At 47.9% G+C, this 12278-nt stretch overlaps 1 protein-coding gene across 2 annotated transcripts in view; it reads right to left on the bottom strand.

Moving 5' to 3' along the window:
* The window catches only part of PRKCH (protein kinase C eta), a 219108-nt gene that overhangs the window by 79832 nt on the left and 126998 nt on the right, over positions 1-12278 (bottom strand). For both annotated transcript variants that reach the window (XM_032405248.1, XM_032405249.1), the window contains exons 8-9: positions 11338-11481; positions 10978-11151 (exon numbers count right to left, since the gene is read on the bottom strand). In XM_032405248.1, the coding sequence (XP_032261139.1) occupies positions 10978-11151; positions 11338-11481 (318 nt within the window). The remainder of the gene's footprint in view (positions 1-10977; positions 11152-11337; positions 11482-12278) is intronic.

Genomic DNA, 12278 nt, shown 5'->3' with positions numbered 1-12278 from the left:
TTACGTTATGCAAATAAGTGAATTTTTTTTTACTGGAAAGGTTGAAAATGCACCAGGCATTCAGTTGTTCAAACTATTTGACCTGTTGATGAAGGTCAAAGTAGTGGGGATAAAGTTCTGAGCCAGGTGGAAGGGAGCTTCCTGCTTTCACATCTGTTCTGAAGCCCAAGTACAAGGGAACAGATCAAGTTAAGGAGCAGTCCCTCAGTTCCATAGGCTTCCAGAAGAGAAACTTTGACCCGTTCTCTCGGTCAGCTCTGCCGTATCTGTTCTTGACCTTGTTGGTTATATCTACACACTCTGAACTGCCTTTTACCCACTGGTCAACAGACCCTGGTTTAGAAGGTCTGGGCTTGTTGTGGACACCGGCCAGTCCCCACTTCACAAGCTGATCACAGCTCAGGGCTCCCTGGGAGTGAGGAGGTGACAGGAAGCACAAGGAAGCAGATGAAGGAGCTTCCCATGGTCCACGGCCCAGGAAGGGAACATGTATTCGGAAGAGGTGAGGAATTTTGCTGGACTGACTTTCCTCCTTTGTTTTGGTTGGGAATTATATATTACATCATTTTAATGTTTAAAATCTCATACACCATGAGAATGGAATTAAGAGACTCTGGGAAAGGCTCCAAGGCTCCCTTCCTAACAGCTAAGCCATAAATCATTACAGGCCATCCTAAAGGAGTGGGCAGGAGCGAGCTGGAGACGCAGCAGGCTCTTGCGCAGTACAAATCAACTACAAGTTGGATGCCTCGCACAGAAAGGAAACAGGAACTCGCTGGGTGGCCCGAAGGGAAGACAAGGGCATGCCGAAGCCCTCCAGCAGAGAGGGGAGGGTCTGCTGGCGAGACCCGGCCAAGGTATCAGCTGACAACAGAAGGCAGGAAGAGGAACCCTGCCCCAGAGCAGTCAGTCTTGACGGGCACAGGCACGGGGTTAAGTGGGGGAGCTGGTGTCTCAGCAGTCCCGCGCCGGGGCTGTCCATGAAGAGACCAGTTTACCCAGCGGGATGAGGATGACGGGACCACAGCAGTGGGGAGCAAGGAAGCAGGCTGGGCGGCAGCCCTCCTGCTGTGCCTCGTGCTTTGGGCCCCCACGCCCAGTAGCGTTACAGGACCCACAGGACCATGGTAGAGCAGAGGCTGTGCTGACAGCTTAAGCCACCACCACCCCCCCACCCTGCCAGTAATCCTCACCAGGTCCTCAATTCACTGCACCCAAGTAAAAATAGGGGTGTGCTTCAAATGCAAATGTAGCTCCCAGACAAGTGCCCTATCCGGCTGTTGTAAGTAATAGGGGCGCAGATATCCTTTTGAATTCGTGTTTTCGGGTTTTTTGGGGGGTAAATGCCCAATAGTGGACTTACTGGATCATGTGGCATTTCTGCTTGTAATGTTTTGAGGAACCACCATACTGTTTTCCACAGTGGCTGCACCGATTGACATTCCCCCTTCTGTGACCAACCCACCGAGGGGGTTGCCGGCTGATTGGGCCGCTTCAGGCCTGCGGACTCCGAAGGAAAGCAGCCGCTCCCGACGGTGTCCCTGCCCAGTTTTGTTCCCTGCTGCCCACCCCCCTCCCCCACCGCCCCGGGGCTTCTAGCAGAGCCTCAAACCTCGAAGGCACTCGGCGCACATGTGCGGAATGAGTAAATACCTCCTCACCTCACCTGCTGGGGGCGACTCTGTAGACTGCCAGGTGGGCTGAGATCACACTGCCAGGCGAGGCTGACCGGTCGCGAGAGGCCCTGGGGAGGTAGCTCCTGGGCTTAGAAAAGATGGACCCAGCTGGGCGCTTACCAGTGATGAAGTAACGACAGAGAACTCAAGGGTTTCAAAACTAGAGTATATTACCGTCTATGGTTTCCACCCAGAGCAGTCAGGTTTTTACACTGCACAATTCTGCGGTCAGGGTGGGGTGGACCCCCCTCCAGTCACTCACAGGTGTAGCCTGAGGCCCTGAATGTCCCAGCCAGTCCTGGCAGGAGTCAACCCACCTGCCCAGGGAAACACCTGCAGGCCGCCGCTTGGTGCTGCTTAAAGCTCAGATGCTAGTTGGTTAGCCTTGTAGCTACAAGGTTGGTTACATGTCTGAGGAGGCATGGGCACACGGGTAAGATTTCCCCCAGAGCTCAGTGTTCATTTTCAACTACCTCTCCTTTTGTAGCATAATAACCGTATTGAGTCCACACTATCTACCGTATCCTGCTATTCCATGGGTATTAATCCTCTCTTCCCAACCAGACTGAGGATTAAGAGGACTGTTTCTCTTGCTAGCACTCAGAGCGATCATGAACGGATAGACTTTTCACTAAACTATTTGGCGAAAGGCCCGTCACCTTCTCCTCCTTGGAGCTAACCCGGGCACTTCAAGCCTCGTGCTCCAACACAGGGCTTTGTTGAGGCCGGGACATCTATAGTCTGGCAGGCTCCCGGGCACAGTCAGGGAAAACCATAACAAAGCACTCACCACCACAAAGCTTCGACAGTCATCGGGAAGGATGGGGCCAATTCTGACCAGGGCATATCTTGGATACATCCAGGGAAATGACACACAATCCATACACCATCTTACCAAACGTGGAGGCGGCAGGTCTCCATGATCCTCAGATCATCATTGTTGACAACAAGGCCAGTTACAACCGAACAACCTCAAATTGAAAAGCATGCCAACTCTTTCAAACCCCTCCGTCACACCAAGTCTCCTGGCAGTCCTTCCCAATTAGGGAGAGCCAAAAGAACAGCACGAACTCCAGCTTCTCCTATTTCCCATTCATTTACATGGCCCTGTTTAGTAGCCACAGAAAGCCCAAGAGGACAGAAGCAAAAGTCCCAAGTGACCGCCCCCCACCCCCTGAAATCCAGAGCCTGGAGATGGTCTATGTGCATTTTGTCCCCAGATGGAACACTATTAATAAGTTGGGAACATGCCCAACTGGGAAACACCATGTTCTGGCTCATTTTCTATTTTGATCTGAGCCAAAGGCAAACTATAACAAATGACCCATAAACAGATCAAATAGTATTTGTGGTAGGCATTGCTCAGGGAAAGGAGGAAACCTAGTTCTAAACAGATAAGAGGAAATATCCTTAGGTGCTTCATAAAAGGCTACAAAACTAGATATTGTAAAACAAAACAAAACAAAACAAAACTGCCTTTATTCCTGCCTAATGACGCTATTCTCAGCACACCTTCCAGGGAGAAGACATTTCTATGTGAGGTATTTTAAAGGTAATGGCATGGATTATTAAGCTGGATGACCTGGTTAAGAATCCATGACTCTTGCTTGCTGTGTGATCTGGGGCAAGTTATTTAGCCTCTCTGGACCTCTCAGTTTCCAGATCTTTAAAATGCGGATATTAATATCTATACCACCCTAGATTGCTTTGGGTATTAAATGAGATAGTTCATGGCATAGATGTTCATGAAATGCCAACACGCACAGTTGTGTAGGCACCTGTAACAAATATAAGTACCTAGAACACACACTAAAGTCTCAACGAATAGTAGCTGCCTTTCCTCTTCACCCATCCCTTCTACCAAGCGGACACCACTCAGGCTCTAAGAATCCACCAGCTCTTTAAAGGCATTAACGGAGGCCTCTTCAGACCCTTGTCCTTTCTAGCTTTTTTGGCTGCACTTTGCCCTCTCCTCACCTAACCATGGTCCCGGGGTCTCTTCCCCTAGTCCGGAATGTCACTGTAACTCAGAGCGCCACGGGGAACGCCACCCCAGGGGCCCAGTGTGCCTTCTCCTCTAGGCCAGTCTCTGGCCGCAGCTCAGCAGACAAACAGGCTGGCCACGGCTGCCAAGTACCCACTCGACACCCAGGAAGGGGAAAGATAGCTGGAGGGCCTGGAACGGGTCAGGGCTGGTGGGGCTGCGTGGGGCTGTGGGGGACTGTGCCAGGCTGGCAGGGGGCCTGCGCAGGGGCTGGCGGGGGGCAGCAGCTGGGGGGGGGAGGCTGGCAGCGCTGCGTGGGGGCCTGGCAGGGCTGCTTGGAGGGGCCTGGAGAGGCTGCTGGGGTAGGGGGCTGGCTGCGCTGCGGGGTGCTGCGCGGGTGCGGGGGGGAGGCTGGCAGGGCTGCGTGGGGGCCTGGCGGGGCGCAGCGGGGGGGGGGGCGGGCGGCTCTGCATGGGGGCCTGGCGGGGCTGCTTGGGAGGGAGGCTGGCGGGGCTGCGGGGTGCTGTGCGGGGGTGGGGGGGTTGGCGGGGTTGCGCAGGGCTGCAGCCTCCCACCCACCACGTGTGTGAAGCTAACTGCAGGGTCACTCTCTGGACTCATAGGTCCATGACAGAAAAACACAGATTCAGGCGGAAGAGCTTATATGGAAAAAAATCAAATGCCAAGACCTTCCTAAAAACAAGGGGGCTATGAGTTAAGCCAGAAGTAGAACTCAGAGTTCTGACTCTGGATGTGGCCGTGTAGTCGCCTGCCTGATAAAATTCTGAAAGATTCATTCCAGAGCCACATGACTTGCTATCTCATCTGTCTCATACATGCACGCACGCACACACTCTCACAAACACACTCCTTTGCTAATATTTCCTGTAACAGCAGAGCGAGTAATATCCCCGTGCATTCATGTTGCCAGGTGATTTTCAGAACCTATTTTAAGTACAACTTAAATATACTGAGAGCATCGTGTGGCAGCTGTGTAAGCGGACAGTGTTTAGTATGCAAGATTACTGGACACTGTAACCTTGGGAAGTAGGATTTCTGCTTTGTTGACCAACATTTGAGGAGTGGCTTCTTCTGGAAGGCTGTGTCCCTGCCAGAACTCGAGGCGCACTGCTTGGTGGACAAGCCTTGCAGGCTGACACCCTGGGGACAGCCCCTCCCCCCCCCCAAAGCTGGACAGGTAGAGGATGGGTGGCAGTAGAAATCCATAGCGCTGGGCTTCTGTCCCTGTCAAGGAAGGGAGCATGCATTCTGTGGCCCACCTGAATGCAGCGGATTGCAAACACAAAGGGGAGCATTCCCAAAAAGAGAGGCTCCCGCATGGCTTGTCTCTCTGACCTGGGCCTGGGTCCTGCAGATGACAGGCAGCTCTTGGGCACCAGGCACAGAGTGTCTTATGTCTTCCAAATGGAAATTTGTGCTTCAATAAACTGGGTCTCTGAACAAAGACTAAGGCATCTGACCAGTAACTTTGCCACTCCCCCTCTTGCTACTGCCCCGTCTTTGTTCTTCCCTCCTTCCACACTCAGCTGAGGCTCCAGGAGGAGAGCCAGTGGCCAGTGTCTGGAAGCTGGGAGCTGGGGGTGGGGGTGAGGGAGGCCTGGATTCCAGGCTGCAAATGCCAGGAGGCTCAGCTGCTGACACAGGAGTCATTGATGAAGATGAGAGGGCTGGGAAGTGAATTTCACCTGGAAGAGTAGGGAAGGCGGTGTTCCCTAGGCCTGCACCCCAACAGGGACCCTCCCCTCCTCCACCCTGGCTTAGTAATGCCTCACTCCTCCCCACCCCCATTGTTAAAGAAATAGAGTCCCCCGTGACCCAAATCAGCAAATAGAACAAAGATGAAAAAACATCCAGCCTGTCACTACCTTCGAGCCATCCCTGGCAGTTTATTTGGCATAATTTCCTTCCAGGCTTTTTTTTGGAGGAGCCAGGTTTGCCAATTCACCATCTTGGACAGAACGTGATGTGGATACCTGCCATTGAGCCTCATAAATTCTGTATTATTTCCTGGGTTCTAAATTCCTAGTTCCACCATTTACTATATCAGATTTTAAGCAAGTGACTCAACCCCTCGGTACTTTATCACTTGGCAAAAAGAAGATAATAATGGCACCTGTCCTACAGGTTTGTTGTAAGAAGTGCAAGCAGCAAATAATAGATGTTAGATGCTTAAGACAGTCTCCGACACCGTATCGTTTCACTGCAGAGTATTCGTTACTGCTTTACTGGCTGAAAATCTCCATCTAATAATATATTACTTAAGTCAACTCCTATTGCCGAATGCTGAAGTTGTTCCCAACATTTTCCTATTATAAATAGTGCACTGAAAATTAAACATCTTTATGTATAACATTTATTTTATTCTTTAGGCTGGTTTCAGAAATAAAATCAAAAGATCCCAGAGTACGAACATTTTTACGAGTCTTGATCCAGATTATCAAATTATTCACAAACTATTAGGATTTATAATGGTATCGCAAATGTATGAGGGTGGCAATTTAATTACATATTGGCAAGTAACATGCATTATCATGAAAGAATTGGAGGCAATAATTTATGAGCTCATAATCCTAGGAAGCAAGCTTGATAAATTATCTACTAATTTGAAATGTATTTTTTTTTTTTTTTTGCCAAGCACAAGAGTGGCTCCAAAATTCCTACTTTTGGGTATTGACCATACCCTCCATATGGGGTCTGTGCTGGCCCTGGGAAGCCCCAGGACATTTTTCTTTGATGTAAAGAAGGAGGCAGTCATCATAACCGTGAATCTTACTCACTTTTGAATAGTGCTGCACGTGTACAAAGCATTTCTGCATTCTCTCCTTTGGCCCTCACTACGATCCTGCTTTCATTTTAACCATGAGAACTTTAAAGCTCAAAAGAATTTTAAGGTAGGCTCGAGCCACTCCAAGAAAAACAAAGCTGGAAGAACTTGGGTCTTCCACGTTCAAGGGCAAATGCTGCTTCTATAGCAGCAGGTGGGAGGGGAGCCGAGGCAGACAGGAGGTGCTGAGGCAGAGGATGAATCAGGGACATGTGCAATGATGGGTCAGGGCACAGAGCCGGCTCCAGGGTCAACCTGACCCAGCGATGAGCCTTGTCACCCCTACTTACAGTCCAAGCGACCCTCCGCAAGTTACCCACTCCCTGTCTCTGGGCCCCAGAGACACTTCATTCCACAGGGCAGGACATGAGAGGAATAACAGTTCTCTAAGGGTTTTTATAATGAGATGATACTTGGCAGATAGCTGGGTGTGACCCTAATACCTCACCTCGGGTCACTTCTAAATGCCGACCTTAACAGTTCAGCATAACACACGGATTAGCGTCTGGTTTTAGAGGCCAAGGCCTGCCAAACTGAGTAGCTACAAAGTAATGTATCTGCTGTGATTCCCTGTAGTAGTTAACATTTTCTGTTCCGTCTAGTTAGTTTTTCAACTGCAAATGGGCATAGTCACTGGGGATTTCTGACAGATGGACAGATGCACAACAAATAAATGCCATGCATGTTATGAAGTCTGATACCTTGCAAGCTGCAGAGAAGGTATAAACTACAGCAAAATGAAAATTGCGTCTCTCTAGCTCAGCAGGAGAGAAATTCACTTGGTTCTTTAGGGTGGTTCCCTCTACTTTATCATCTAGACTTAGGACAGGGGAAAATTCCTTTTATCCTTTGCTTTGGAGACATCTACTGCCAAACACAAATTCTAACTCCCGAAGTCGGTTCCTAGCTCTGATGGAGAAATAAAATCACCTTGCAGTAAGGACTGCCACCTTGTGGCCACTCGTGAAACTACCGCTAGGGAAAAGACCCCCTCCAGTGCTTAACACGTGCTGAACACTGTGGAAATTTCGTGTGGCCACCAATAATTTGTTATATTGTATAATATATTTTTCTAGAAAATTCTGCACTGTTTATGCTATTTTCATTGGGCTCTCAATCTGTTCCAAGTTTATTTCCTGTTCTACTCTACCATAACACAATCTGTGTTGAGACCTCAGACTGTTCTATAGAATCACGGGTCTTTCCTTTGGAAGGTAAAAGTCCTCTGGAGTTCAGTGTGAGACATTTCCTTATTTGTTCATTAGATACCTTGAAACAACAGCCACTGCACAACCGGACTAAGTTCACTAATTGCCTGTCAACTGTCTGATTCAAAGGTTATCAGCCAGTAAAAATCATCTAACTTAACGTCATAGAAAACCATCCACTCTTTGGTTCAAGGCCCTGGACAGATGATCTGAGTATAACCCTGTCTGGCTGTCTGATTCATGGTATGGGCCCGAGGCTCAATCCTGAAATGCAGGCAGACAACTGGTATCAACCGATGGTACCATCCTTCTTGACAAGGGTGTTTTCAAGCCTGAGCTGTCACCCTATTCCCCTCTGAGATATTAGCTGGATGAGAGAGGTGAGGATGGAGGAGGGCTTTTTGTAGGCAAAGCACAGAGCACAGGAAATAGAATTTTGAGGATTCTCCAGGAAGTGGGGAGGATGAGCACAACTAGAGCTCCAAAGGAACCCTGGACCACAGAGATGGGCAGCCCAGAATCAGGTAAGGCAGCGGGGGCCGTGTGGGTTCCAGGGCCATTGGAATGAACCACAGACCATGAGGTGAGGAGGGTGTGGCCCTCTGGAGTCCAGACTAGGAGGGGAAGGAGGAAGGAGTGCAGGGGCAACCGGGACCTATGAAGCTGTCAGCTGACGGCCCAGCTCCTCCCAATATGCTTGAACGGCATGGGTGTGCGTGCTTCTAGTACATCCTCACTCTCCCAGCTCCCAGCCTCCCCGGCCCACCCCTTCTCCAGGCTGCACGTGGTCCTTAAGAGCACAGATGTGAACACAGGTGACCCTTAAACATCTGTGAATGCTCAGCCTCACTCAGTCAGAGGAATGCCAATGAGAACTCTGAAGAAACCATTTTTTAAATCTCTCCGATCATCAACATGAGAGATTGCATGGCATGATGGGACAGTGGGGGAAAGAGGTCTCATCCATGGCTTGGAAACGTGAATTTAGAAATACGGCAAGCAAGAGAGAAGAGCCTGGGCTCTGCAGTCAGACTGCCTGGGGTCCAAACCTCTGTCTCTTGGGAGTTAAGTTTCTTTAGGTCTCAGTCTCCTTATCTGGAAAATGGGAGTGGTGCTTACTTCACAGGGCTCCTCGAAGGATTTAATGAGACAGTGCTCATAGACACTTAGAACAGTGCCTGGTATATAGGTGATAAAATGTAAGCCATCTTCCACTGCTATGGGGAAGAAGGCCGACTGGACTCAATCACAATGCACACACCACTGGCCAAGCGATAACCACTTCTAGTTGTGTGTCATACAGAAATAATAGAACAATATGTAAAGGTAAACGTACAAGGGGACTCAATGCAACATTGACTGGAATAAAAGACTAGGTACAACCTAAAAACATAACAATAGGAAACAAGTTAAATAAATTGTGCCATGGTCTTAAAATAGAATACTATGCATCTATTTTTTAAAATGAGGCAGCTAGATATGTACAAATATGACACAATCTCCAAGATATATTGTTACATTAAAAGAATAAGGTGTAGAATAGTGGGCAGAGTATGCTACCACCTGTGTTTGAAAACAAAAACAAAAACACCATAGATACTATGTGTTGTGGGTGTATACTTTCATGTGCAAAAAACTCTTTGAAAGGCAACACAGGAAATTAGTAATAGTTGTTTCTTTCAGAGAAAGGATATGGCTATTTGGAGGATGCTCCTATTACCCACTGCAGAAAGTTAGCTTTTTTTATAGTTAAAAAATACAATCTGATATGTCATTCCTCTGCTTAAATTTCTTCCATTTGTTCTTAGGACTAAAATCTAAGGTCCTTAACAGAGCCTGTAAGACCCTTTCAGGCAGGGCCCAGGTCACCTCTGCCCCAACCATTCTCTCTATGCCCCTCCCCAACCCCCATATTTCAAGCGTGCTGAGCGGTATTCACACCTCTCGCTCTCACTAACCACTACACCTGTGCAGGTGCTGTTCCCCTGCACAGCATGTTCACCTTCATTCTCTTTGCCTCAGCATTCTAACTCACCCTTCTGGTCCGAGCTTAGCTGTCACTTTCCCTAGAAATGCGCTGCAGGATCCATCCTACAGCTGGGATGTCCCTATTCTGCCCCCACCACACTTTCCACCGCCCTGACGGAAGCAGAGACAAGGAGCGTGTCCCAGGTTCTCTTTCTCAAAATGCCTTTTGACTTCAAGAAGGTTCTGAAATATCTGTGGCAGACCCTCTGGGTGCCCTCTCAGGAGTCATCTTTCCTCTTTGTTGAGGACAGAAGCCAAGTTCCAAGTCCAATGCTAAAGAGACAGCAGAGTGCCGTGCCCCAGGGGATGAGTCAAGGTTGGTGGAAGCCAATCAGGGTAAACCTGCTTATCTTGGCTAGATATTTGCTTTTCCAGCATCCTGTGCAGCTAAGGGTGAGCAGGTGACTCAACTCTAGAAAGATTCCTTGTCTCTTTGATAAAAGGAGAGCGGCCCACAAAGCCCTTGTGCCTCTGTCCTTGGGCTTCCTGCTTCGGATGCCATCACACGAGGTGTGATGTTGAGGACTGTGGCAAATAACTTGAGACCCCATGGGGAAAAGATGCCCCATGTCACTGAGCAACTAACCCAACCCTAACATTGTCACTGCCAGACTTCAAGAAAAAAGGGGTTGTACTAATGAGCTAAACTCATCCTTTCCGTTTATCACGTGGCTCTTGGTCGGGTATTCTGTTAAGTGCAGCCAAAAGTATTCCTAATTGCACACCATGATAGAGTAGACAGACTTGAATCCCAGGATCAGTTCACAGAAATCAAACAAAGGGTCCCTGATTGAGGCAAGGAGCAATGCCTTGAGACTTGACAAATTAAGTTTCTCTCTCTGGACCTACCCTGATCTGAACTTTCATGTCCAGGTCATAACTAGCTCAGCACTTAGGGGTAGAGCCAAGGTCAAAGTCACCAAGATAAGCAGCCCATGACATTTACTCTGTTCTTAGACTTCTGTAACCTTCACACTGTTAGAGAAGACTTATGTACAAAGACCTTTTCAACCCTCAAGATGATCCTTCTCTAGGAGAGCATGACAGTAGCAGTTAGTTCACTGATTTCAACTTTCTCCCAGAGGTCATCAGAAGTTACTGGTACCTCCATTCGGCCCTACAGTGAGAGTTCATCCCTCAAAAGTCTGATGCACTTCTTTATGAAATCTTCAACATCCTATTGTCGCATCTCTTTAAGAAAGGAGGCCATTGAGGGTGAATTTGAGTCCTACTTACAGGTGTTTGAAAGCAGCAGAACAACTGTGTGAGGAAGGGGTGATTGCGAGCCAAGGACAGGATCCTTTTTTCCGTCATTGTGCATTCCACATCGTCATCCTGCAAGATCACGTCCTTCTTCAGCACCTTCACGGCGTAAAGGTCTCCTGTTTCTTTTATTCTCGCAAGCATCACCTGTGGCAAAGCAGGAGAAGGAAGCACAGGCGTGAGAACTCTTGAGATTCTTAGGGTGTGGGAACACATGAGGCAGAATGGGCCCGGCACTTGGAAAGTATGAGCATGAATACATACATGCACACTCAAACAACATACATGTAGCATGCTTACTTTAACCCAGACACCTCAGAAGCCAGGACTCACCTTCCCGAAGCTCCCCTTCCCTAACACTCGGATGAACTCAAAGTTGTTGATACCAAGTCGGCTGGAAGAATCAACCCCGATCCCATTTCCTTCTTTGGTGTTTTCCCTTCCCTGTCGTCTTAGAGTTGACCTGGAAACGAGCTTCTGCAAAGAAGAGTAGGAAAACAGGGAGTCAGAAGTCACAGCGTGGGCATGAAGCATTTATGGATGGAGAAGACCTTATTAGCTGCCTCAACTCTCAACACAACAGATGGGGAAAGATCAATTCAGCTGGACATGTGATCAAGTTCTGCCATTCAAAACTACACAGTACCAGCTCCTGATCTGTGCTTACTGTATTTGGAAAAGAATCATTTTAAAATATATCCAAGCCACCGAGAGTTTCAGTTTTAACTCAAATGGAAATGTATAAAACACTAACGCCTTAGTCTGGTCCCTCCAGTGGCTTGCGGTGGCTTTCCACAGGATGGTCAGTTTCCAAGAGCGCCACCTGGTGTCCACTTCGTTCAAAGAGCGGTTTTCACATTTGCTCAAAGGATCCATACCAGGATGTGAACGAACGAAGCAATATTTATTACACAATATTTAAAATTATATAAGAGAAATAAAAATTAATATAAAAATTAGAATAATGAACAAATGTATGGAGGATAAAATTTTAAATACTTCCAATCTTATGAGGTCCCCCTCAAAACATAAAAAATAAAAGCCATTACACATACACACATATCTATCTTTACAGTTGATTAATTTTTAAAAATATAATAAAATTGTGGTTTCATAACACACATTTTTATTTAACACTTTGTCATGTGTATTTTCCATATCCTTCAAGAACATGAGTGTTAAGGGCTGTCCAATATTCTGTTTCATGGGTATACCACAGTTTATTCATTAATTCCCCTGCTTATTGGAAACAGGTTATCTCCCATCTTCTGCCA

This window comes from Phoca vitulina, unplaced genomic scaffold, assembly GCF_004348235.1.
Source record: "Phoca vitulina isolate PV1807 unplaced genomic scaffold, GSC_HSeal_1.0 scaffold7, whole genome shotgun sequence".
Taxonomy (NCBI): domain Eukaryota; kingdom Metazoa; phylum Chordata; class Mammalia; order Carnivora; family Phocidae; genus Phoca; species Phoca vitulina.
Note: the sequence above shows the minus strand (reverse complement) of the source record. Positions and strands in the feature narration are given on the sequence as shown.